Source organism: Gorilla gorilla, chromosome 23 (genome assembly GCF_029281585.2).
Source record: "Gorilla gorilla gorilla isolate KB3781 chromosome 23, NHGRI_mGorGor1-v2.1_pri, whole genome shotgun sequence".
Classification (NCBI taxonomy): domain Eukaryota; kingdom Metazoa; phylum Chordata; class Mammalia; order Primates; family Hominidae; genus Gorilla; species Gorilla gorilla.
In genome coordinates this window covers 23,395,657-23,421,119 of record NC_086018.1, presented here as the reverse complement: position 1 = coordinate 23,421,119, position 25,463 = coordinate 23,395,657, and the positions used below count along the sequence as shown (strand labels likewise).

General features: G+C 51.2%; 2 protein-coding genes across 13 annotated transcripts in view; both read right to left on the bottom strand.

Annotated features, from left to right (window-relative positions):
- LOC115931907 (aspartate-rich protein 1-like) overlaps positions 1–9,848 on the bottom strand; it is a 34,298-nt gene extending 24,450 nt beyond the window's left edge. For 4 of the 10 annotated variants that reach the window (XR_008675190.2, XR_008675189.2, XM_031005318.3 and 1 more), the window contains exon 1: positions 1,649–2,144. Coding sequence is in view for 2 of the 10 variants with exons in the window: in XM_031005318.3 (XP_030861178.2) it covers positions 1,649–1,862 (214 nt within the window). In the remaining 8 variants the exon portion in view is untranslated. Of the gene's footprint in view, positions 1–1,648; positions 2,158–2,624; positions 2,746–4,623; positions 4,736–8,705; positions 8,829–9,713 lie in introns of those variants that run through there. The other 6 variants (XR_010133170.1, XR_010133171.1, XR_010133172.1 and 3 more) reach the window with 6 other exon arrangements.
- Positions 8,842–25,463, bottom strand: part of LOC101140402 (immunoglobulin lambda-like polypeptide 1) — a 41,804-nt gene continuing 25,182 nt past the window's right edge. For 2 of the 3 annotated variants that reach the window (XM_063704964.1, XM_063704963.1), the window contains 2 exons: positions 11,369–11,484; positions 8,842–9,976 (listed from right to left, as the gene is read on the bottom strand). In XM_063704964.1, coding sequence (XP_063561034.1) covers positions 9,657–9,976; positions 11,369–11,484 — 436 coding nt within the window. In that variant the 3' untranslated portion in view covers positions 8,842–9,656. Of the gene's footprint in view, positions 9,977–11,368; positions 11,488–25,463 lie in introns of all 3 variants that reach the window. The other variant, XM_063704962.1, reaches the window with a different exon arrangement.

The window sequence follows — 25,463 nt, the reverse complement described above, 5'->3', positions numbered from 1 at the left end:
TTGAAGAGCAGTTAAATCACAAAATAATAAAGGAATATTCTGAACACATCTATGCCCACAATTTGATACATGAGATGAAATGAGCCCATTCCTTTTTATCTATTTTAGAAGACCAAAAGTCTTCTGGGGAAAAACAGATCATGTGAATAGGCCTATATTTATTTTAGAAATTGAAGCAATAATTGAAAAAAGGAAAAACCAAAAACACTACATTCATATGGTTTCACTGGAAAAAAAAAATTCTACCAGTTTTTTTTTTTTTTTTTGCAATGCAGTTTTGCTCTGTCACCAAGCTGGAGTGCAGTGGTGCGATCTCAGCTCACTGCAACATCTGACTCCCTGGTTCAAGCGATTCTCCTGCCTCAGCCTCCCAAGTAGCTGGGATTACAGACACAGGCCACCACGCCCAGCTGATTTTTGTATTTTTAGTGGAGACGGGGTCTCACCATGTTGGCCAGGATGGTCTTGATCTCCTGACCTCGTGATCTGCCTGCCTCAGCTTCCCAAAGTGCTGGGATTACAGGCGTGAGCCACCGTGCCCAGAATTCTTACGAAGAAAAACCTGGTCTTACCATATAAGCAAGTAATCATAATCCTAAGTGTTTCCTTAGTTATATTTTTAAAATTATGTTTCCAAACAAGACACAGCAAGGTTTTTAACAGCTATATTCATAATTGCCCAAAGTGAAAGCAAATATCTACACATTTGAGGTATATTTTACTATTAAAAGTGAACCAAGCCTGGACAACATGATGAAACCCCATCTCTACAAAAAATAAAATAAAAAATAGAAAAATTTGCATGATGCCTTAGTGCCAGTTACTTAGGAGCCTGAGGTGGGGGGAACACCTGAACCTGAGGAGGTCAAGGTTGCAGTGAGCTGTGTTTGCACCAATGCATTCCTGGGTGACAAAGTGAGGCCTTGTCTCAAAAAATAATTTTGAATTTTGAATTTAAGAAATCTCCAGCTGGGCGCGGTGGCTCACACCTGTAATCCCAGCACTTTGGAGGGCTGAGGCAGGCAGATCACGAGGTCAGGAGATAGAGACCATCCTGGCTAATAAGGTGAAACCCACCTGTACTAAAAATACAAAAAATTAGCCAGGTGTGGTGGCACGCTCCTGTAGTCCCAGCTACTCAGGAGGCTGAGGCAGGAGAACTGCTTGAATCCGGGAGACAGAAGTGGCAGTGAGCTGAGATCGTGCCTCTGCCCTCCAGCCTGGGCAACAGAGTGAGACTCCGTCTCAAAAAAAAAAAAAAAATCCAAATATTTGGGCCTGAATTATCCCAATTATTCAGTACCTTAAGGGATGGGAGAAAAGAAACATCTGACCCTAAGCTGGTTCCTTCATTTAGGTACCAAATCGGCCGGATAGGTGAGGCTAGAGAATGGGATGGGGACTCCAAAATTGGGGTATTTGAATTTTCATTGAGAAAAGGGCTCTCCCTCTTCTAGATCAAAAAGTCTCAACGACAAAGACAGGAGGCAGAGCCAGCCTTTGTCTCCCATGCCCCAGACCTGGGAAAGCTGGCTATGGACAGGAGGGAGCTGGAAGCTGAGGATGTCTCTGGGGATGAGGGTATGGGAAGGGGGTGGCGGTGGCCAGAGGTGTGCCAGAGGGTAAACGGCACCCGTGGCTTTTTTACCTGTGGGCATCTTTTGGTTGCTGATGTGCTGCAGGTCTTGGCCCTCCGTGGCTCCCACATCCAGCTTGCCAGGCTCTACAGTAGTGGATTCTGATGTTGCAGCAGCCACGGCCTCATAAATATCAGATTCATAACTGGATGCCACCTTCCCCCTAGGCCAGCCACAGTTGGAGCTGACTTTGGGGCACACACAACAGGTCAGTATATTCCCCATGGGACACCTACACTCCTCTCCACTCCTGCCTGAGCCTTCGATGAAATTGTAACTGTGCTGCCCTGGCAGCCACACTACTGAGGGTGGCCCTGCACTTGTAGAAGCAGCCTGATCCCAGGCAGATCTGGGGCCTCAGCCCGTAGTCTGCCACCACCTCCCAAACTGGATGGTCTATGAGGTCAGGGACCTGCTGTTTTACTTCAAAAAGAAACGCACGACAAGCACTGAGAGGCACAAAAACTGCCGTCAAAGAGCACAGTCGGAGCTCCTCCTCCTCCCTCCACTGCCAGCTACCGACTGAGGGCGGCTGGCCTTGGCTGATGCCTATAACCCACAAAGCTTCCTATGTCACCTGGTTACCAGGCAACAGCCAGGTCAGGCTAGTGACTCACAATGTCCAGCCCCACAGCACCCCCCAATGCCTCACAATGCCCATCCTAGCTGCTGCCCACCTTGTGGCCGCCCAACCCCTCCGTGGGGACTGCACTACTCAGGCTTTTATTCACCCTGGGCTGCCTGAGCTTTCCAGTCCTGAACAAAGTGCAGGGGGGGTTGTTATTACAAGACACCCTTGGCAAGAATCTCAATAGAAAACCCTGGTACAGCCGGGCGTGGTGGCTCACACCTGTAATACTACCACCTTGGGAGGCTGAGGGAGGGTGGACAACTCGAGGTCAGGAGTTCAAGACCAGCCTGGCCAACATGGTGAAACTCCATGTCTACTAAAAATACAAAACATTAGCTTGGTGTGGTGGCGGGCACCTGTAATCACAGCTACTCGGGAGGCTGAGGCAGGAGAATCACTTGAATCCAGGAGGCGGAGGTTGCACAGTGAGCTGAGATCATGCCATTGCACTCCAGCCTGGGTGACAAGGGTGAAACTCTGTCTCAAAAAAAAAAAAAAAAAGAACGAAAAAAAGAAAACCCCAGTTACTAAAGTCAGTTCCACCAGCAGTTCTGTTTTTCTGAGTCTGACAGCTTTCATTTGCTCACCAAACGCAGTTACACACAAATTTTTGATTGCTTTTGTAACTAAATGCTTCTCTCCTGTCTTACAAGTGTTAGTTCTTGTCTGCAACTTGACCATAGCTACCCCCAGGGCCCTGGTCCCACTCTCAATAGAGAGTTATGGCTGTGTATCCTCAGTGAAACCCTGGGACACATCACACTTCCCTCCTCGTCTATAAAATAGGGACTGAACACATCCTTCCCAGCTCTGTAATGCTAGGACCTACCAACTCCCTTTTCTCGCTCTGTTTCTTCTTTCCACGGCAGGGATACTCAGATATTTCTTTTATTTACTTATTAATTTTTTGAGATGGAGTGTCACTCTGTTGACGAGGCTGGAGTGCAGTGGCACGATCTTGGCTCACTGCAACCTCCACCTCCCAGGTTCAAGCAATTCTCCAGTCTCAGCCTCCCGAGTAGCTGGGACTACAGGCGCGTGCCACCGCATCTGGCTAATTTTTATATTATTAGTAGAGACGAGGGTTTCACCATGTTGGTCAGGCTGGTCTTCAACTCCTGACCTCAGGTGATCCGACCGACTCAGCCTCCCAAAGTGCTGAGATTACAGGTGTGAGCCACCACGCCCAGCCTCAGACATTTCTTTTACTAATAATGCATAAAACATTATTTTCTTATACAAAATTGAGAACACCACAGTGGGGAACCACTGTCCTCATTGGATAAGGATGAATAGTCAACATCTGGCAAGCATTATGTGCCTGACACTGTTACAACTGTGGCCTACTAATTTAACCCTCAGAAACAGTCTCATTTTACAGATTTTACAGAATAAGTCTAGATAGAAAGGTCAAGTAACTTCCCCAAGGTCCCACAACTGCTCAAGGTGGGGCCAAAATTTAGTCCTGAGGAATCTTGATCCCCACAAGATGATTGTGATTATCAGAAAGTAAAGGTAGAAGTCAAGCATGGAGGGGAAGTGACATTGTAGACTAGTATATTTTAAGAAAAATGGCTGGGCACGGTGGTTCACAGCTGTAATCCTAGCACTTTGGGAGGCGCAGGCAGGTGGATCACCTGAGGTCAGGAGTTTGAGACCAGCTGGGGCAAATTGGCAAAATCCCAACTCTACTAAAAATACAAAATTAGCTGGGCATGGTGGCACATGCTTGTAATCCCAGCTACTCAGGTGGCTGAGGCAGAAGAATCACTTGAAGCCAGGAGGCAGAGGTTGCAGTAAGCTGAGATCGCACCACTGCACTCCAGCCTGGGCAGCAGAGCGAGACTCCATCTCAAAAAAAAAAAAAAAAAAGTTTTTTATGTGGATTTTTAAATTCCTCCCCTTCATTCAACATTAAATCCCTTCTAAGGATGAGGCACTGCATGGGCCTGAAATAGCCCCAACACTCAGTGAGTTCAGGCAGATGAGCAAACCAAGGCTTAGAGAGTTCAGTTGTCTAAGACTACAGTGCCGGGCAGTGAATGAAACTGGAATACAAAGGCTCATTCTCTGTCCAGCAGTAGAGTTTAAGTAGAGTTTAAATTTTATTCTGGAAACATGACAGTCACTGAACCACACAGAGGTGAGCAGTCTCTATCAGATGTGTTTGCAGTGAGGTCTCTCTGCACAATAGAGAAGGACTCACGGAACCAGTGGGACCAATTAAGAGATTATGTTGGGAGGCTAAGGTGGGTGGATCATTTGAGGTCAGGAGTTCGAGACCAGCCTGGTCAAAATGGTGAAACCCCATCTCTACTAAAAATAAAAAAATTAGCCTGGTGTGGTGGCGGGCACCTGTATGTAGTCCCATCTACTGGAGAGGCTCAGGCAGGAGAATCACTTGAACCCAGGAGATGGAGGTTGCAGTGAGCCAACATCACGCCATTGCACTCCAGCCTGGGCAACAGAGAGAGATTCTGTTTCAAAAAAAAAAAGAGAGAGAGAGACATTATGTTCATCTGGAAGAACAGATAAGGCTAAAGGCAGTGGAAATGACTGAAGTGGACAGAAAAGTTTTGTGATCATTTGGGAGAGAGAACAGGAAGCGTTAGGTGATTAGATGTGGAAGAACAGGGGAAGGAAAAGGAAAAACAGGCTGCTAAGGCTCTAGTTTGAAGGACTGGGTAAGTAGCAGTGACTTTCTCCTACACAGACAATGTAGGAAGAGGAACAGGTATGGGGAATAAGATAGTTTTCGGTCGGATGCAATGACTCACGCCTGTAATCCTAGCACTTTGGGAGGCCGAGCTGGGTGGATTACGAGGTCAGGAGTTCAAGACCAGCCTGGCCAACATGGTGAAACCCTGTCTCTACTAAAAATACAAAAATACAAAAATTAGCTGGGTGCGATGTCAGGTGCCTGTAATCCCAGCTACTTGGGAGGCTGAGGCAGGAGAATCCCTTGAACCTGGGAGCCGGAGCTTGCAGTGAGCCAAGATGGTGCCAATGCACTCTAGCCTGGGTGACAGAGTGAGAATCCGTCTAAAAAAAAAAAAAATCTAGTTTTGGACTCTTAAGTATCAGATTGAAATGGAGCTCTCTAGTTGAAAGTTGGATAGAAACTTCTGTAGGCTAAGTCCATTCTGTGACATCACAACTCATGTTTTAAAAAATAACACATACACTAAGTCAAACAACTAAGGAAATTTCCTAAAATTTACATACTAAGAAAAAATTACATATTAAGAATATGACAATTTTTTAGTTATTACTTTCTTAGAGCAACTTTGAATTTATGATTCTAGTGAATGAGGTGTCATGTAAAATAGTTATTATATAAAAACATTTAAATTTTATTGTCATCAGAGCATATAGAAAACAATTAAAGCCATGGGTATGGCAGGGATTGCTTTAAAAAGCTGTGCCTAATAAGGGGAGTTGGAAAGAAAGGAGACTTGGGGGCCAGGCATGGTGGCTCATGCCTATAATCCCAACACTTTGGGAGGCCTAGGCAGGCAGATCACCTGAAGTCAGGAGGATTTCGAGACCAGCCTGGCCAACATGGCGAAACCCTGTCTCTACTAAAAATACAAAATTAGCCGGGCGTGGAGTTGGGCACCTGTAATCCCAGCTATTCGGGAGGCTGAGGCAGGAGAATTGCTTGAACCCAGGAGATGGATGTTGCAGCCTGGGTGACAGAGTAAGACTCTGTCTAAAAAGAAAAAGAAAAAAGAAAGGAGACTTGGGGAATAGGGAGATTTAAGTGGCATTAAATAAAGCCTGCAAATGTGAGCAGTGAGAGTCAGGGTACCTGAGTGTTCATCAGAAACGGCTGATCGGGTGAGTCTCATCACAATGGAGCTGGTGTCTGCTTCTGATTTCTGTAATGGCCGAACCTAGCACTGTACCTGGTCAACAGGGACTCAATACCTAATACCCCAATGAACCGAGTAAAATTCTGTCAGTTCAAAAATACGTCCATACCCACCAACTTCCCTCATGGAGTTTTACTTCTTTCACTTACTGTAATGTTTTGAAGTTCATCCCTCCTGTGACCTGTACCCATAGTTTCTTTTCTTTAGTCAACTGAGCAGTACTCCACTGTATGCACAGACCACATGGGTCTATCCATTCTCTAGCTGACGGACACTTGGGTTGTTTCCAGTTGCTGCCTATAGTGAATGAGGCTGCTGAGAACATTTATGTACATGTCTTTTTGGAACACAAGCTTTCCTTTCTTCTAGATAAATTCCTAGGGCTGGAATTGCTAGGTCAAATGGCTAGTTTATGCTTAACTACTTTTTTTGCCTTTCTTATTAATGGAAAAGACTATACTGATACATGATATTGGACATTTCTTTTCTTTTTTTTTTTTTTTTTGAGGTGGAGTCTCCCTCTGTCACCCAGGCTGGAGTGCAGTGGTGCAGTCTTGGCTCACTGCAAGCTCTGCCTCCTGGGTTCACGCCATTCTCCTGCCTCAGCCTCCAGAGTAGCTGGGACTACAGGGGCCCGCCACCATGCTCAGCTATTTTTTTTCTATTTTTAGTAGAGACGGGGTTTCACCATGTTAGCCAGGATGGTCTCGATCTCCTGACCTCATGATCCGCCCGCCTCGGCCTCCTAAAGTGCTGGGATTACAAGTGTGAGCCACCACACCCGGCCTATATTGGACATTTCTGAGTTACATGTGCTGTTTGGTTCCATGCATCCACCATGTCATCATCAAGTCAGGATATTTGGGGTATGGCTTGAGTATTTATCATTTCTACGTGTTGAGTATATTTCAAGATCTCTCTTGTGGCTATTTTGAAATATACAACACATTATTGCAAACTATAGTCACCCTACTCTGCTATCCAACATTACAACACATTCCTTGCACCTAACTGTAAGTGTGTATTCATTGACCAACCTCTCTGCATTCCCTTCTTATACCCAGAGAAAGAGAAAGGAAAGAGGCAAAGGATCTGTGGTTGGCTGAATTAGGGCCCAGGGATGGCTGTGTCCCAGTCCCGGGACATGTCCATGTGCTGTGTTGTATGGCCTCAGGGACTTTACAGATGTGATGATGTTAAGGGGCCTGAGGTGGAAGATGATCCTGGGTTATCTGGGTGGGTCCAAGGTGGGGTCTTTTTTTTTTTTTTTTTAAGATGGAGTCTCGCTCTGTCACCCAGGCTGGAGTGCAGTGGCACAATTTTGGCTCACTACAAGATCTGCCTCCCGGGTTGATGCCATTCTCCTGCCTCAGCCTCCTGAGTAGCTGGGACTACAGGCGCCTGCCACCACGCCTGGCTGATTTTTTGTATTTTTAGTAGAGACAGGGTTTTACCGTGTTAGCCAGGAAGGTCTCGATCTCCTGACCTCGTGACCCACCCACGCTGGCCTCCCAAAGTGCTGGGATTACAGGCATGAGCCACCGTGCCTGGCCAAGGTGGGGTCTTTATAAGGGAAAGAAGGAGGCAGGAGGGTCAGAGTGAGAGCAGCTGTGGGGGTAGAGGGAAAGAAAGGGAGAGAAGGAGAGAGGGTGAGAGAAGGTGGTGGGGAGAGAGACAGAGAGAAGAGTGGGAGAGAGATTTGAAGATGCTGAGCTCTGGCTTTGAAGTTGGAGGAAGGGGCCGGGAGCCCAGGGCACCCTCTAGAATCTGGGAAAATCCTGGAAACAGATTCTCCCCAGAGCCCTCAGAAGGAGCCTGGCCCAGCTGGCACCCTGATTTTAGCACTCTATGATTCATTTTGGATGTGTGACTCCAGACCAGGGAGAGAATCAACCTGTGATGTTTTAAGCCTTTAAATTAGGGGTCATTTGTGACAGCAGCCACAGGAAAGTGAAACAGGAGCCATGGGAGAGACTCCCTAGGATGCCCTGAGGGTCCCTCCCTGGCCCCACCCACAGAAACACAGGCCTGACCACTGCTGGTGCCCCCACCCCTCTAACACCCTGCTCAACAGGAACCATGCAGGAGGGGCTGGGTGTGGCTGGGCCATGTTCTCTCCCCCCAACACTTTCTTCTCAGAGAGGAGCTGGAGCCCCAGACCCAGGGAGCCTCACAGAGAAATGCTCAACACAGGACCTGGTTTTCCACCTGAGGCTCAGGATCCAATGGAGAAGAGTTTCCCAAAAATGATGCTTCCTCCAAAGATGGCCAGTGACTGTCTGTGCCAAGCATCTGAGAAACTCTCCATGTCCTAGGGCTGCCAGGCAGTCACCTGTGCACATGTCAGAGCCCAAATCCCATCAATAGTGAGGCCTTGGGTAAAACACATCCCCACTTTTAATTATGAGGAAATGCCTGGCCTCAGCATTGAGAACACCAACTTCCCTCGAGCAAAGACTTGTTTAATCTCTTAGAAATGATGGAGCACACCAGCCTGAACAACATGGTGAAACCCCATCTCCAATAAAAATACAAAAATTACCCAGGCATTGTGGCACATACCTGTAATCCCAGCTACTCAGGAAGCTGGGGGCAGGAGAACTGGTTGAACCTGGGAAGCGGAGGTTATGTTGAGCTGAGATCGTGCCGTTGCACTCCAGCCTGGGCAACGGAGCAAGATTCCATCTAAAAAAGAAAAAAGAAAGAAATGATGGAGCACCTATTACCCTTCTTGCACTGGTTCCTGGGGAGCTCAGAGCCTATCTTTTGCAAGTGTCCTGATCCTCTTGCAGGCCTTTCACGTGTGTTTCCTTCCTGGCTTCCTCCTATTTTTCTCACACCTCTCAACCTGCTGTCAGGTGAAAAATCAAGGTGGGCCCAAAATGTAAGAGCTCATGAATTTGATGGTGTTGGAGTGTCCTGGACAGTCCAGCTCTCAGGGGTGGGGAGCTGGGCAGAGACGAAGGAGGGCATTCCAGGGGCCAGGGCCAGAAGCAGAGGGACTCCACGCCCAGAGTAGGATTTCCAGGCTGAGGAAAGACAGGCCGCGGGTGGGTAGAGGGTCCAGACCAGGATAGGGACAGAGGGCGTATCTGGAGGATCAGCCAGAAATAGCTCCCTCCAGAAAGCAGGCAGCGAGTTGGGGGTTGAGCTGCAAGGAGGAAGGGGGGGAGGGAGAGAATGGAGGGACTGGTGTTCAGTGAGCCGACTCCTCCTATCCTGGCCTATTTCCCGAGGGGACACCCCTGGGAGACTGTGATCCTCTCCTCCAGGCTGCTTTCCCACTGGTGCCAGGATTCCCCCAGTGCCACACCGAGAACCCAGGAGAAGCATCACATTATACGAGAGATAAGAAATGAAGAGAGGGAGAAGGATTTCTGGTTGACAAAGGATAATTATTCAGGGTTTACTGGGTACAGGGAGAAGGGCTGGATGGCTTGGGATGCAGAGAGAGACCCCTCCCCTGGGATCCTACAGCTCCAGGCCCCTTTGGGTGGGGTGGGGACTGGGAACCTATGAACGTTCTGCAGGGGCCACTGTCTTCTCTGCGGTGCTCCCTTCATGTGTGACCTGGCAGCTGTAGCTTCTGCGGGACCTCCACTGCTCGGGCGTCAGGCTCAGGTAGCTGCTGGCCGCGTACTTGTTGTTGCTCTGTTTGGAGGGCGTGGTCATCTCCACGCCCTGGGTGATGGGGGTACCATCTGCCTTCCAGGTCACCGTCAAGATTCCCGGATAGAAGTCATTCATGAGACACACCAGTGTAGCCTTGTTGGCTTGGAGCTCCTCAGAGGACGGCGGGAACAGAGTGACCGAGGGGGTGGCCTTGGGCTGACCTGTGTGGACAGAGGAGGAGGTGAGAGATGGCAGAGGGAGTGTGGGGTGTTGTGGAGCGCCTCTCTCTGTCTAAAGTCTCTGGGAGGGTTCATGGTGTGGCCGTCTGGCCCACCCAAGGCCTCTCCTTCCCTCCTCATTCCCTCCTTTCCACTGGAGCCCTCTGGAGAGCAGACAGCCCTGTGCCTTCCTAGGAGCCCTTCCCAAGTCACCTTTCCCAGGTGTCCTTGCCCAGCCCTTTCCTCTGCAGCCTCGGTTTCCCTGTGTGTACCCAGGGCAGGCTGTGCTCCCTCCTTCCTGGTTTCTGGAGTCTGAGTTTGGAATCTAGGAGTCTCCCTCACAGCACACAAAACTGACCTGGCAGGGTGTGGGGAGGCCCAAGCCTGGCATGGCCTGGAGCTTCCCGTCCCCTGGGGCACCAGGCTGTGCCCCAGCCTGGCCCACTCAGCTCTCCCGGTGAAGCGTGGGCTCCACCCAGACACACCCTGGGGCTCTGCCGTTGCCCCATACCCACCAGCCCGACCACAGGACCCTTCACAGCAGCTGGGTTCTTGGGGCTGCTCCCCCAGAGTTCGGGGGACCGCAGCCCCCATGCCCACCCCAGCAGCCTCTGATGCCCCTGGACTTCACCTGGCGGCCGTGGAGTTCTCTGCACCCCCGTTTACTCCCTGCTAGTCACCTCCTGAGTCTAAGGTGCCCTTCCTCAAATGAAGGCAGGAGATCAACCTGTGAACAAAGAGACACCGGGTCCCAGAGGTGATCGGGCTCCAGGGACAGACACATCTCTGCCCTAAGAGACCCTCTCCTTTCTTGCGACTGTCCTGGGAGAGGTGGGCTCTCGAACCTCACCCAGTCTCACCCATCCCTCTATGTCCCCATGTCCTTACGACCCTGCACAGGCCACAGAGCTGCAGCCTAGACCCAGAGCCCTCTCTGTGCCCTCCATTGGTCTTCCCTCAAGGTGACCCCTGTGTCCCCAGGGCCCCGTGTGGCCCTCCCAGGCTGGATGGGCATCCAGCCCTCAGCCTAGACCCTGGGGTCCCCGGGACTGTCTCTAAGGCCACTGCAGGGCCCCTCATCAGAACCGGCCTCTGTCCCTCACTCAGACATGTGCCCTGGGAGAGGGGTGCAGCCCTGATCCCGCCCAATCCCAGCCCAGGCCCCGGGACCAGGCTGTGTCCCACTGTTGGAACTTGAAGGCGGCTGCTCCCACTCTAGGGGCCCTTCAAACCAGTTAACCTGAGACTAGCCCGCTTCCCCCAGACCCCATGGAGAAAGGAAGGGTTTCGTGCCTAAGGCCTGGAGGCCAGAGGGGAAGAAGCCCCAGAGAAAAAAAACAGATTTTTCCAGAGACAGGAGAGGGTGGGACAGGCTGGGAAGTTAGAGCCACGTACCTAAAACGGTGAGCTGGGTCCCGCTGCCAAACACATGCTTCACTGAATTATGCTTGGATTGAAACCCCCGGGGCCAGCACCTGGGGCCAGTCCAGGAGCCGCGCTGGAGCAGGAACCTGCTGGGTGTGAGGGGCACACGGCTGCAGTGTGTAGGCTGTGACCTAGGCACAGGGCAGGGGGGTGGCCAGTCCCCCAGTAGTGTCCCCCAGTAGTGTCTCTGTGCCTGTTCCCTGAGGCAGGTGCCGCCCACAGCCTTGGAGTCACCCCAGCATGTGTCCCCCTCTCTGAAGCTGTTGGTGCTGATGGCAACGCTGGGCCCAGTAGGTCCCAGCAACTCCCTGAGTGACACATCCCCTCAGGCAGCTGTGCCGCGTGGCTGAGGAGTCCTCAGCTGGCTCGGACCAGTCCAACCTCACTTGGCCTCATTTTAAGGGCCTTTAAAATCTGCCACAAGTGTCCCCAGTCAAGGAGGCTGACTTCCTCCCTGGACCAGGACACTGGGTCATTCCTGACTCAAGAGGAGAGTCCTCTGCTTTTATATCTACCCATGGAGATGCAGCTCAGTCTCACTTTGTTCATGAAGCCTTTTCTGATCATTCATTCCATCTGTCCATCCATCCATTCTGTCCATCTATTCATCTGTCTTTGCATCCATCTACCTGTCCATCCATCCATAAATCCACCCTGTCTACCAGGCACTGTTTCGTGTGCTGGGGACATGGTGTGGTCCCCCAGGCTCTCATCCCCCATCTCTCCCAGGTCATGGCCAACAAGGCCCTCCTCATGGTCATGTCCAAGGTCCTTCTGCTGTACCTGGTGTCTCTGCTGGATGTGACACGGGGCTGGCCCCTCCCTCCAGTGACTCTTTTCCCCTTGGGGTCTGACTCCCCTTTCCTCTTCCCCTGGCATCTGTTTCTCCACGGCCCATGCCTGGCTGCTGACTCCCCAGACCCCCGCCCAGACCTCTTTCTTGGCCATCTTCACACTCTGTGACCCCCACTATTGCCCACATGGTGAGGCTGGAGTCTATCCCAGCTCCAAACCCTCTCAGCTCCTCAACTGCCTACTGACCTTGCCCAGTGGGCTACCCAATAGGAGTCTCAAACTAATCACTTCCAGAGATGACCACCATCCCCCAGCCCAGCTCATTTTCTGTCTTCATCTCATCACAATGACCATGGACGGTCTCAACCCTCAGCCAGAAACCTGGAGTTCCTGGATTCAGTCACCTCGCCTCCCACACTGAAATGGCTTCTGCGTACTTAGCTACTGCATCTAGACATTCCTTTTTTTTTTTTCCTTTGAGACAGAGTCTCGCTCTGTCACCCAGGCTGGCATGATCTCAGCTCATTGCAACCTCTGCCTCCCACGTTCTAGACGATTCTCCTGTCTCAGTCTCCAGAGTAGCTGGGATTACAGGCATGCGCCACCACACCTGGCTAATTTTCTATTTTTAGTAGAGACGGGTTTTCACCATGTTGGCCAGGCTGGTCTCGAACTCCTGACCTCAGGTGATCCCCCCGCCTTGGCCTCCCAAAGTGCTGGGATTAGAGGCATGAGCCACCGCACCTGGTGACGTTCCCTTTAAAGCTAAAAGAAGACTGAATATAATTAAGAAACAATAAAACCATCTTCTGAGACTCCAAATCCAGAAGAAGCGTGAACTTTGCTTTTCTGGATTTTAATCTCCAACTCTCTTTGGTACAAGGATGTGGTGTTGAGCTGGGGCTTACTGGGTGCAAGCTCCCTGCCAGGGGTTCAGACCAGAGTGTTAGAAGCTGGTCTAGTAATTGGTATTGGTTTTGTGAGGTAAATATAAGATTTTAAAAATTTATTTGTTGAGACAGGGTTTCGCTTTGACACCCAGACTGGAGTGAAGTGGCACCATCACAGCTCACTGCAGCCTTGATCTCCTGGGCTCAAGCGATCCTCACACCTCAGCCTCCTGAGTAGCCGGGACCACAGGCATGTGCTGCCATGCCCAGCTAATTTTCTTTTAATATTTTTTTGTAGAAATGGGGACTCACCATGTTGCCCAGGCTGGTCTCAAGCTCCTGGGCCTCCCAAAGTGCTGGGATTATAGGCACGAGCCACCATGCCCAGTGAGATTTGATTTTTTTTTCTTTTCTTTTCTTTTTTTTAAGACAGAATCTTGCTCTGTCACCAGGCTGGAGTGCAGTGATGTGATCTTGGCTCACTGCAACCTCTGCCTCCTGGGTTCAAGCAATAGTCCTGCCTCAGCCTCCAAGTAGCTAGGACTACAGGCGCGCAGCACCACGCCCAGCTAATTTTTGTATTTTTAGTAGAGTCAGAGTTTTAAGGTCTCACCATGTTGGCCATTATGGTCTCGAACTCCTGACCTCATGATCCACCCACCTTGGCCTCCCAAAGTGCTGGGATTACAGGCGTGAGCCATCGCGCCCGGCCACGAACGTACATATTTTGATTGTGTTCCTCTGCCTCTGTCCTTTCCACCAAAGGCGCCTGTTTTCCCCCTGGGAGAGCCAAGCTCCCCACTACCCACATCTATAAGAAGCAGGCTCTGAAAAACAAAGTGGCTTCCAAACCGCAGTCTCGGAGGAATGCTTCATCCAGGTGTCTCCTGGGAGCCATGCTCAACTCCAGTCCCCTCTCAGACACACCACTGCTTTTACAGGATCCCATGTGCCAGAAACCTGGGAAGATGGGGAGAAAGAGGCATAACCTCCAGGCTGCCCTACCACTCCCGCAGAGCACAGTCAAGTCCCACATGATGAGAACCATGACAATTTCTTGAAAAGGGATACTGAAGTTGGAGCTTGGCGCACAGTTCTTGGGAACTACCAAGACTGCCTGGGAGTCTCCTAGCTCTGGGACTATATGGGACATCTGTCTCATTACCGCCCTGCCTGGCACACCTCCCTGTCCCCTAATACGCAATATTTCCAAGTGGCCTGGAGAGAGCAGGAGGATGACAAAGACCACTGGGCAGTCACTGCAAGCCACGCATGACCATTTCAACCCTTAAGGCTAAGAGTCAAGAGAGTTATCTGCACAAGCCTGTCAATTAAAGGTGCTGGGAAGACCGATGGATGGATCAAGCCTTCTGGAAGGATGAGAAGGGGCCTGAGCCTGACCTGACCCTGTGATGAGAGGGGGAGGAAGGAAGAACTCATCACATTTAACACCCAGCATGGAGTTTGGGGAATGCTTAAGAGAGGCTGGCAACTACAGCCTGCTCCAGGCCTCCCGTGGCCACCAGCGCCCGCAGAACAAGGGTCAGTAGTGTTCACTGCACTGATTTCAGATGCTTAAAGACAAAGAAACTCCAGATACAGCAAGGGAAGCAGAGGTCACTTAGCACCATGATGAAACCAATCACTCTTTCTCCTTGGGTAGGTTAAGTCCATGGCCAAAGCCATCAGGATGGTTGGAGCAACAGAACAATGAGATGAAGCCAGGGGCTGGGAAAGCTAATGCCTGCTTGCATTGCAGGCAAGAGCACAGCACATTCAGGAAGAAAGAAAAGACTCCATGGGCCTGGGGCACCCTGGCCACAGCCAATCCCTCCCTGTCTCTATCCAGGTCCTTCCCCCCAACTCCCCCACCACCTCGTCCCACACAGACCAGTTCTGCCCAGGCTCATACCCACCTGGCTGCCTCCTTGGCCCCCACCTGGCTGGTCTTGACTACTACTGGTGGGGCTGTCACCACCAGACATCTGACCTTGGTCACCAGGGGCACAGGCTCAGGGAGAGAAGAGTGGGAACAGTTCTGATCAACCCCCTTCGCCTTCATGCAGCATTTAGTACCTTTCCGTCGCATCTCCACTCACATGATCTGACTTGAGCCTCATGAGCCCTTTGTGGGGAGGCAGAAACGGAGGCTCACAGAGATGAAATCTATCATCACACCACAGTCAGTAGGTGAGCCAGGAAGAGAACTTCTAGCTCTCTGTGCAGGGGGCTTTTCATCTCCACCCCACAACCGCCACTCATTCTATACTCAGAATCAGGAACCGGTCCCATCCATCTGCTTTTCTATCAAACACATTTTCCTTTTCAGCCCTCAAAGCAGACCCAGGCTATCTCAGACCAGCCATCCCATACATCCTTCTGGCTTTAGAGAGCTGACCTGTTCACCACCACTCCACAGATAAAATGCTGAAGGGCAGAAAACAGAAGGGACTCCAAGTCCAGGGGAAGATGGGCTCCAGAGTTCCCACAGCAGCTTCTTCTGCTAGACACACATTCCCCTGGCATCAGTCATTCCTAGACCACTTGCAGGATTTCCACTATATTTGATAACACTTGTACTATTATTACTACTATTTCTATTAAATAGATTCATTTCAGCCGGGCGCGGTGGCTCACGCCTGTAATCCCAGCACTTTGGGAGGCAAAGGCGGGCAGACTGCCTGATCTCAGGAGTTCAAGACACCGTGGTCAACATGGTGAAACCCCCGTCTCTACTAAAATAAAAAATTACCTGGGCGTGGTGGCGGGCGCCTGTAATCCCAGCTACTCGGGAGGCTGAAATCGAGAATTGCTTGAGCCCCAGAGGCGGAGGTTGCAGTGAGATAAAGACTGCACCCACTGCACTCCAACTTCAGCTACAGAGTGAGATTCCGCCTCAAAATAAATAAATAAATAAATAAATAGATTCATTCTTGTGACTTCATATGTTTAAAGTGATGCTTTATATCACTACCACAAATGGAAAAAAATCAGTACCACTGACTATTAACCAGGAAGAAATCCTAAAAATAAATGAAACAAAAGCAAAAACAACCTAAGCTCTAGTCAGGCACTGTTCCCCACTTAGAGGACCTGAGCCATAGGTCTGCTCTTTATTACGAAAGGAAGATTAGCAAGGGTTTAAAAGGTGTTAAAGGCAGACTAGCACCAACCTGAAACTTTCCCCTAAAAGAAATCACAAGGATTCGCAGAGAACTGAAAAGGGAGGAACTTTCTCACTAGGAGACTCAATGTTATTTCATGCTTAACCACCTTATGTCATTTCACTGGAAAGTCATTCTGTGCTGTGGGAAACATCTTGTTACTCTACATTATAGGAAAGAGGGATGAGAGGAGTGGGGGACAACCTACCACAAAGGCAATTCATGCCAGCTTCTCAAAGACCCCCTATTCACTGCCTACCACATCCCAGGTAAGTTCAGCCTGTGGGCAAGTCCAAGGGCTGCTGATCACCCCCAGGTGTCTCTGTCTCCACTGCCCGTGTCTTACAGGATGCGGTATTAACCACTCCAAAATTCCTCTGGAAATTAGGATCCAGCAGGGTCACTGGAAGCTACCCCAAATCCTGGCAACATCTCTGCGGGCAGTCAGCTTCCATACTCCCCTACCCTCATTGCTGGAGGCTCTGTCATGCACCCTGGCAGAACAGGGAGGCTTTGTGCCAACGACCTGCCTGGGTAGCTCCTTGACATCTGGTGGATGTCAGACCTGCAGCTGAGGGTTGCAGTCCAGTCCAAAAAGCTTCCCCAGAACCTCCCTTGCCCACCCCAACACCCACACCTCTCACCACAAAGGTCGCCCCAAATGTCTCTGAAATAGCTAAACTATTTTCAACACCCAAGAGCACACAGAAGAGCAAATTCAAAAAAGAGGAAGAGACAAAGACAGAAAAGCCTTAAGTCACCCCTGGGGGTGAGGCGAGGGGGTGGGTGGGAAGTGAGCAGCCTCCAAACTTGCTCCTCGCCTGCCGGCACCGGGCGCAGAGCAAGCGGATCGCGGCCAGGCAGGCACCACCTGGGCTCAGCCAAATTGCAGAGAAGACAAGGGCAACACCAGCGCACTGAGCCGCTCGGGCTGGATCAACGCTATCCACGGCTGCAGGCTTCGGGAAAGGGGCCGCAGTCTGCAAAGGCAGGGTCTGGGGACGACGGGCTTGGGGTCCCTCTGTCAGGGATCCACCCCGATGCGCCGTCCTAGCCGCCCTCCTATTCTGCCAAGATCCTGCCCAGGCTCCCTTGCACCAGTCAGTGTCTGGGGCGAAGCTCTGAACTCTCTCCCCGCGACGTTACCTGGAGGGGAGGCTTTTTTCCAACCAACACCAACTGGAAAAGTCCACCCCAAAGTAAACTGGAATTTGGCAGAAGAGCGGAGGGAAGAAGCAGGCGGCGCTGACAGGGTTTATCTTTTCTCTTTATTCTGTCTCCGGGGTTTGTGCAGGAGTCAGATGAACACCGTGGCGGCGCGGATCCCCGCCTTCCGGCAATGCCTCTTCCCCGCCGGCTGGGACTTAGCGAGGCCGCGGGTGGTGCCCGACCCGTCGCGCGTCCCCACTGCCCCCGCTCCGCACCCTGCCCCTGCGCCCGGCCCCTGCCCCGCCTAGGTACGCCCCGGGGGTCAGGAGATCGCGCGCTCCCCCACTCCCTCCTGGGGACCTTCAGCGTCTTCTCAGGTCCCACGGCGCAACCTCCGTCCACTCCCCCCGGCGCTGGCATTTGCAAGGCTCGCTCCGGGCGCTGCCCGGGCCGGCAGCTCCTGGCTCCCGCTCTGACTAGCCGCCCGCACCGGGACCCGCCCCGGCCCAGCCTCCCGCGCCCCAACCTCGGCCACCCGGATGGTGGAGAGCGTGGGGAGCAGGGACCGGGCAGAGGCGGACAGCGCTCCCACGACACCCGCTGCCCGGCTCCCAGGTGCCCTCCCGGCCCCAGCCTCGACCCGGCCTCCCCTCGTCCGCTCCTGTTGCGGCCCCGCCCGCATCCCAGTCGGCGGCCCAGGGCTCTCTCCCCAGGCAGAGGCGGCTGCCGCCCTCCCCGCCCCGGCCCCGGGATACTTCCCCGGTTCTGTCAGTCTTTAAAATGGAGAGAGAGGCCAGGCGCGGTGGCTCACGCCTGTAATCCCAGCACTTTGGGAGGCCGAAGCGGGCAGATCACGAGGTCAGTAGATCGAGACCATCCTGGCTAACACGGCGAAATCCCATCTCTACTAAAAATACAAAAAAATTAGCCGGGCGTGGTGGCCGGCGCCTGTAATCCCTACTCTGACTGGAGGCTGAGCAGGAGAACGGCGTGAACCCAGGAGGCGAAGCTTGCAGTGAGCCGAGATCGAGCCACCGCACTCCAGCCTGGGCAACGCAGCGAAGACTCGTCTCAAACACAAACAAACAAAAAAACAAAAACCCAAAAACGGAGAGAAAACAGGCACCGAGAGGAAACGCACGTCCTCAGTCCAAAGGAAACTGCCTGCGCGCGGTCCCCTCCCAGTCGCCCCAAGCTTACAGGGGGCACCGGAGCCCGGCGCCCACCTCGCCCCCGGTCGCATCTCCCGGGCCCTAGTCCTGGGGTGGGGGCGTGTGGACAGAGCGGAATGAGGCGGGATTCTGCCCCCAGCATCCCCAGAGTCCGCGGAAGGATGGCCAAGCAGGGGTGCAGGGCGGGCTGGGGTCGACTCCCCAAGAATAGTGACTCTCCCGGCCCTGGGAGTTTGACTCCACACAGGTTCAATGACCAACTTCACTGCGACCCCGCTTTCTCCTGGCGGACCGGGCGCTCCCACTCCACCCTCCCCGCTCCCCCCAACCCCCACCCCCCGGGCCTGACCACTGTGCACTCGCCACGTGATCGCTCCCGCCCCTGCACCCCGGGCGCGAGCCTCATTGGCTCAAGCAACTGCCCTATGTATTGGTCAGGCACAGTGGCTCAGGCCTGTAATCCCAACACTCTGGGAGGCCGAGGTGGGCAGATCACTTGAGGTCAGGAGTTCCAGACCAGCCTGAACAAACAACATGGTGAAACCCCTTCTCTACTAAAAATACAAAAATTAGCCAGGCATGGTGGCATTTGTCTGTAATCCCAGCTACACAGGCAATCCCAACACTTTGGGAGGCCGAGGTGGGCAGATCACGAGGTCAGGAGATCGAGACCAGCCTGGCCAACATGGTGAAACCCCCTCTCTACTAAAAATACAAAAATTAGCCGGGTGTAGTGGCGGGCGCCTGCAGTCCCAGCTACTCTGGAGGCTGAGGCAGGAGAATCACTTGAACCCGGGAGGCAGAGGTTGCAGTGAGCTGAGATCCAGATCTTGCCACTGCACTTAGAGCGAGACTCTGTCTAAAAACAAAACAAAAAAAAACTATATCAATTTTGTACTATTATTTTGTAAATAAAATAAAAAGACAAGTAAATGTTAATGCACACGAAAGCACCCTGAAAGTCATCTGTAAGTGGCCTTGTTCGCTGTGCTGTTGGAGTTCATGTCCTCGCAGTGACTGTTGTCACCTCTGCCACTCACTGGGAAACCAGATAACCCAGCTTGACAAAAATGAGAACGAGTACCTGAGGCTTTCCGATCCCATCTGTAGAACCTCTCTGGCTCTCCGTTTTTCCTCCTGACTTGTGTCTGTTTGCTGTTTGCAAGAGTTTTTAGAAAGACTAGGCCGGGTGCAGTGGCCCACGTCTGTAATCCCAGAACTTTGGAAGGCCGAGGCAGGCGGATCAGTTGAAGTCAGGAGTTCAAGAATAACCTGGCCAACATGGTGAAACCCCGTCTCTACTAAAAATACAAGTTAGCTGGGCGGGATGGCACGTGCCTGTAATCCCCGCTACTCGGGAGGCTGACACAGGAGAATCGCTTGAACCCGGGAGGCAGAGGTTGCAGTGAGCCAAGATCGAGCCACTGCACTCCAGCCTGGACGACAGAGCGAGACTCCATCCCCCCCACAACAACAAAAAAAAGTTGGCGGGATGGGGGGAATTAACTGAGTCATTTTCTCCACCACAGACGTCGCCTCCCAGACCGAGGTTGCAATGAGCCGAGATTGCGTCACTGCACTCCAGCCTGGTGACAGAGCAAGACTGTCTCAAAAAAAAAATGTTGCCAACACCTAGTACTGCCTTCCAGACCCTGAGCTGTAGAGACTTGCGCTACACAGGGCTGGTTGCACAGGCAGCTGCCACAGCCTCCCTGACCCAGGCTTTCTCACCTGCCTGTCAGAAACTGCTGGGAATGCTGTGGGGTCAGGAGGAGCAAGAGAGAAGGGAGGGAGGAAAGCCATGGCCCCAGGGAGTCATCGCACCCATCCCTGGGGTAGCCATGGCCCTTCTGCGCTGTGTGTGAGACTTCACAGAGACCACATCAGTCACTTCCTCTTCCTTGTCTTACGGGGATTTGGGGAACAGGCCAGGAGCTGACATTGAGGCCCAGGCATTTTCCCAGTCCATACTCTCAACATCTTCCTGCCTTCAGCGTTTCTCTGACATCTACCATTCCAGGATGGCTTTCCTGCTTTTGAAAATGTCCCCATATCTCTTGTAACTTTTCTCTACTTAATATTTTTCTTTAAATGGACTTAATTTTTAAATTAAATTAATATATTTAAAGACCTTGTGTTTTTTATTTATTTTTAAAATTTTAAAAAATTGTTTTTCGAAACAGAATCTCGCTCTGTCGCCCAGGCTGGAGTGCAGTGGAGCAATCTCGGCTCACTGCAACCTCTGACTCCCAGGTTCAAGAGATTATCAGTCCCAGGCCACTACACCCAGGTAATTTTTGTATTTTTTGTAGAGACAGGGTTTCACCATATTGGCCAGGCTGTTCTCTAACTCCTGGCCTCAAGCAATTCACCTATCCCAAAGTGCTGGGATTACAGGCGTGAGCCACGGTGTCCAGCCAAGACTTTATGTTCGCATCATAAATGGATATAATCATTTCTCATAAATAGAAGGTAAAGTAAACATAAGCCAGACATGGTGGCTTGTGCCTGTAGTCCCAGTTACTCATGAGGCTAAGGCAGAAGGATTGCCTGAGCCCAAGAGTTTGAGCCCAACCGGAGAAACACAGCAAGACTCTGTCTCTCTCTTTTTTTGTTGTTTTTTTAAAAAAGGAAATATAATACCCTACTCCTTAAGTGTGAACAGTATAGTGTGGATGGAAGAAAATAAAGAATAACAGCCAGGCATGGTGGTTCACGCCTGTAATCCCAGCACTTTGGGAGGCCGAGGCAGGCAGATCACCTGAGGTCAGGAGTTCAAGACCAGCCTGGCCAACATGGCGAAACCCTGTCTCTACTAAAATTATTAAAAAATAGCTGGGCGTGGTCGTGGGCACCTGTAATCCCAGCTACTCAGGAGGCTGAGGCAGGAGAATTGCTTGAACCTGGGAGGCGGAGGTCTCAGTGAGCCGAGATCGCGAGATCGTGCCACTTGCACTCTAGCCTGGGCGACAGGGTGAGACTCTGTCTCAAAAAAAAAAAAAAAAAAAAGGAACACGAACATCATCCTCCTTTCCAGATGAATAAACTGAGACCTAGAAAGGCTAATTCTTCCGTCCAGGATAGCACAGCTACTAAGAAGCAGAGCTGAGACCCAGACACAAATGGTCCTGTGGACACTGACTTCCACAAAATCCAAAATGAAGAGGGATGGAGCGCCAGGAAACGAGGAGCTGACTCAGCCAGAGACTCATGATGCCTGTCACCAGACGAAGTGGAATCTGCCTTTCTGCCTGCTCCATGCCCAGGCCCCTTCGTCTGGCCGACAATACCTTGATGCTCCCCTGGGGAGCACTCTGACACCACTGTTTTTTGTGATTTAGATGGGGCTGTCCCTTTCTCAGCCTACCCAGCGTGAGCTCTGGGGTAGGTACATGATGCAGGCTTGGCCAATTCAAATTCAAATTCATGTTTGTTTGCTTTTCAGAGACAGGGTCTTGCTCTGTTGCCAGGACTGGAGTTCAGTGGCACAATCATAGCTTACTGCAGCCTCAACCTCCTGGGCGTGAGCAATCCTCTCACCCCAGCCTCCTGTGTGACTAGGACTACAGGTGTGCACCACCATGTTCAGTTAATTTTTTAATTTTTTGTAGTGACAGGGTCTCAATTTGTTGCCCACACTGGTCTTGAACTCCTGGCCTCAAGTGATCCTCCTGTCTTGGCCTCCCAAAGTGCTGGGATTACAGGTGTGAGCCACCGCTGCTGGCCTCAATTCATGTATTCTATTCACCAATTCACTATGATTGCTTCAGGAATGGGCACATATATCTAGTCGGTCCAAGCAGAGTGAACACCGAATTTTTACAGGTACTACAGAAGGAAGCAGCTTAATTATACCCACCGAGGTTTGCAAAGCGGCGGACTGGAGCTGCCGGTGGCTGCCTTACAACATGGGAGGAGAGGTGCCTATGAATGAAATGAATGCAGAAAGTAGAGCCAAGAGATAGGGACAAATAGATGGTCTGATGCTGCTGCAACTGCCTGGATCTAGCTGGTCCTGAAGCCACCTTTTTTTTTTTTTTTTTTTTTTTTGGAGACTGAGGCTCACTCTATCACCCAGGCTGGAGTACAGTGGTGTGATCTTGGCTCACTGCAACCTCCACCTCCCGGGTTCAAGCGATTCTCGTGCCTCAGCCTCTCGAGTAGCTGAGAATGCAGGTGCCTGCCACCACGCACCATGTTGGCCAGGCTGGTCTTGAACTCCTGACCTCAGGTGATCTACCCGCCTTGGCCTCCCAAAGTTCTGAGATTACAGGCTTGAGCCACCGCACTCAGCCAAAGCCAGTGTTCTTAACCTTACCTATTACACAAGTTTTCATGGACTTTGTTTTTCCTTTAGGTTTCTTTTTTTTTTCTTAAGCCAGTTTGAGTGAGGTTTCTGTCACTAGTAACCTAGTTAGTGAACATAGGAGACCTCTACCCATGAGCAAGGAGGAAGCACAAGAGGGAACAAAATAACAGCTTCAGGCAAGGGAGCCGGCCACACCACTCATTCTCCTGCAGGGAGCACCCCCCCAAAGGGGTTATGGGACATCTTCCCAGGAGGAGCCCCTGAAGCTACCTCCTAACACCAAACACACCCAGATGCACCAACACACCCCGCCAGTGGTTTGCCAAGTCTGCTGTTCTATATTTATTTGGAAACAGGGTCATACTCTGTCACCCAGGCTGGAGTGCAGTGGTGCGATCATAGCTCACTGCAGCCTTAAACTCCTGGGCTCAAATGATCCTCCCACCTCAGCCTCCTGAATAACTGGGACTACAGTTCACCACATCCAGCTCTGTTCTGTATTTAAAGAGACAAAAGAAATGTGACAGCCATGTACAATGAGCGACCATTAACAATAAGTTCACGGTGGCTCACGCCTGTAATCCCAGCACTTTGGGAAGCCGAGGCGGGCGGATCACCTGAGGTCAGGAGTTCAAGACCAGCCTGGCCAACATGGTAAAATCCTGTCTCTACTAAAAATACAAAAAAATTAGCCAGGCATGGTGGCAAGCGCCTGTAATCCCAGCTACTTGGGAGGCTGAGGCAGGACAATCGTTTGAACCAGGGAGGCAGAGGCTGCAGTGGGCCAAGATTGCTCCGTTGCACTCCAGCCTGGGCCACAGAGTGAAATTCCGTCTCACGAAACAAAAAATAAGTTAATAATGTAATCTAACATACAGTCCATACTCCAATAAGGGGCCAACTGGAGACATTTAGATATGGACTGTATAATAGATTATATTATTAAATTAATATAAATGTTCTCATGTGACATAATAGTATTGCAGTTAGGTTAGAGAATGACATTATTTGGGGTCAACATCTACTGAAGGATTTAGATGTGAAGTGCCATGACGTCTGCAGCTTACTTTCTCTACCTTACTGTCACTATAGAGGAAAAGAGAGAGAGAAAGAGAGAGTTAGAGAAAGAATACCTGGGGCAAAATGTGAAAAGTGGTGAATCTAGATGCATACAGGTGTTCATTGTACTAGTCTTCTAATTTTTGTGCAGGTTGGTTATTTTCTCTTTTTTTCTGAGACAGAGTTTCATTCTTGTCACCCAGGCTGGAGTGCAGTGGCACGAACCTGGCTCACTGCAACCTCTACCTCCCGGGTTTGAGAAATCCTCCTGCCTCAGCCCCCCAGTAGCTAGGATTACAGGCCTGCACCAGTATACCTGGCTAATTTTTGTATTTTTAGTAGAAACGGGGTTTAGATATGTTGGCCAGGCTGGTCTCGAACTCCTGACCTCAGATGATCCACCTGTCTCGGCCTCCCAGAGTGCTGGGATTTCAGGCATGAGTCACCACGCTCAGCCAATTTAATTTAATTTAATTTAAATAAAGGTCAGGTGGATGGTGAAGGATTCCCTGGCATAGTGAATGGGGTAGGAACCGAGGCAGAGGCCCAGATGAGATGGACCTTTCTTTCTTTTTCAGATGGGGTCTCGCTCTGTCACCCAGGCTGGGGTGCAGTGATGCGACCACTGCTACCTGCAGCCTCAACCTCCTGGGCTCGAGCAATCCTCCCACTTCAGCCTCCTTAGTAACTGAGACCACACCCAGCTAGTTTTTGTATATTTTGTAGAGATGGGGTTTTGCCAGGTTGCCCAAGCTGGTCTTAAACTCCTGGGCTCAAGCAATCTGCCCACCCTGGCCTCCCAAAGTGCTGGGATTACACGTGTGAGACACCACCTCAACCAACATGGTCCTTTCTATCATAAAGTTATTTCTCAGGTGGTGTGGGTAGGTGACAGAAACTGTCTGCAAGGTCAATCCTCTTCCCACTCAACTGCCAGATTCTAGGACTCCCAAGGGACCGAGTTCTTAGAACTTGACCCTGGGTTTGAGATTGGCAGAAAAAACCCCTGAACTAGCCCAAGGCAATTGGCTGGCTGGGCTCAATCAGCAAAGGAAATGCATTTGGGCTTTAAACTGTGGCTTCCCCAGGGACCCTCAGGGCAGAACCTGTATCTCAAGAACTGGGATAGGATGAAAATCTAAAGGACCCAAGCCATTAATGCAAATTCCTAAAATGTCAAGGATAGAAAAGAGCAGGCTGGATGCTAAACCAACCCTCCCATTTTATAGACGGGGAAACTGACCCAGAAAGGGTAACATTTTGCCCATGTGTTAACCTGGGGGTATATCCCACACGCAAGCCTCCTTCTCCTGCAGGGTACTGTTGCCACCTCCTCTCCAGTATTCCAGCGTGGCTCCGTGGCCCCTCTACCCCTATACTGCGGTTAAGTAAATCCTTGCTTCTGAGTGTCCAACTCATCCAGGTACCACAGACCCCATTCAATCTGGGCCTCCAGCAGGGGGATGGGCCCCAGCAAACCAGGGGCCTTCTCACCCACAGAGTTGTGGAGGCACAGGTACGTTCCAC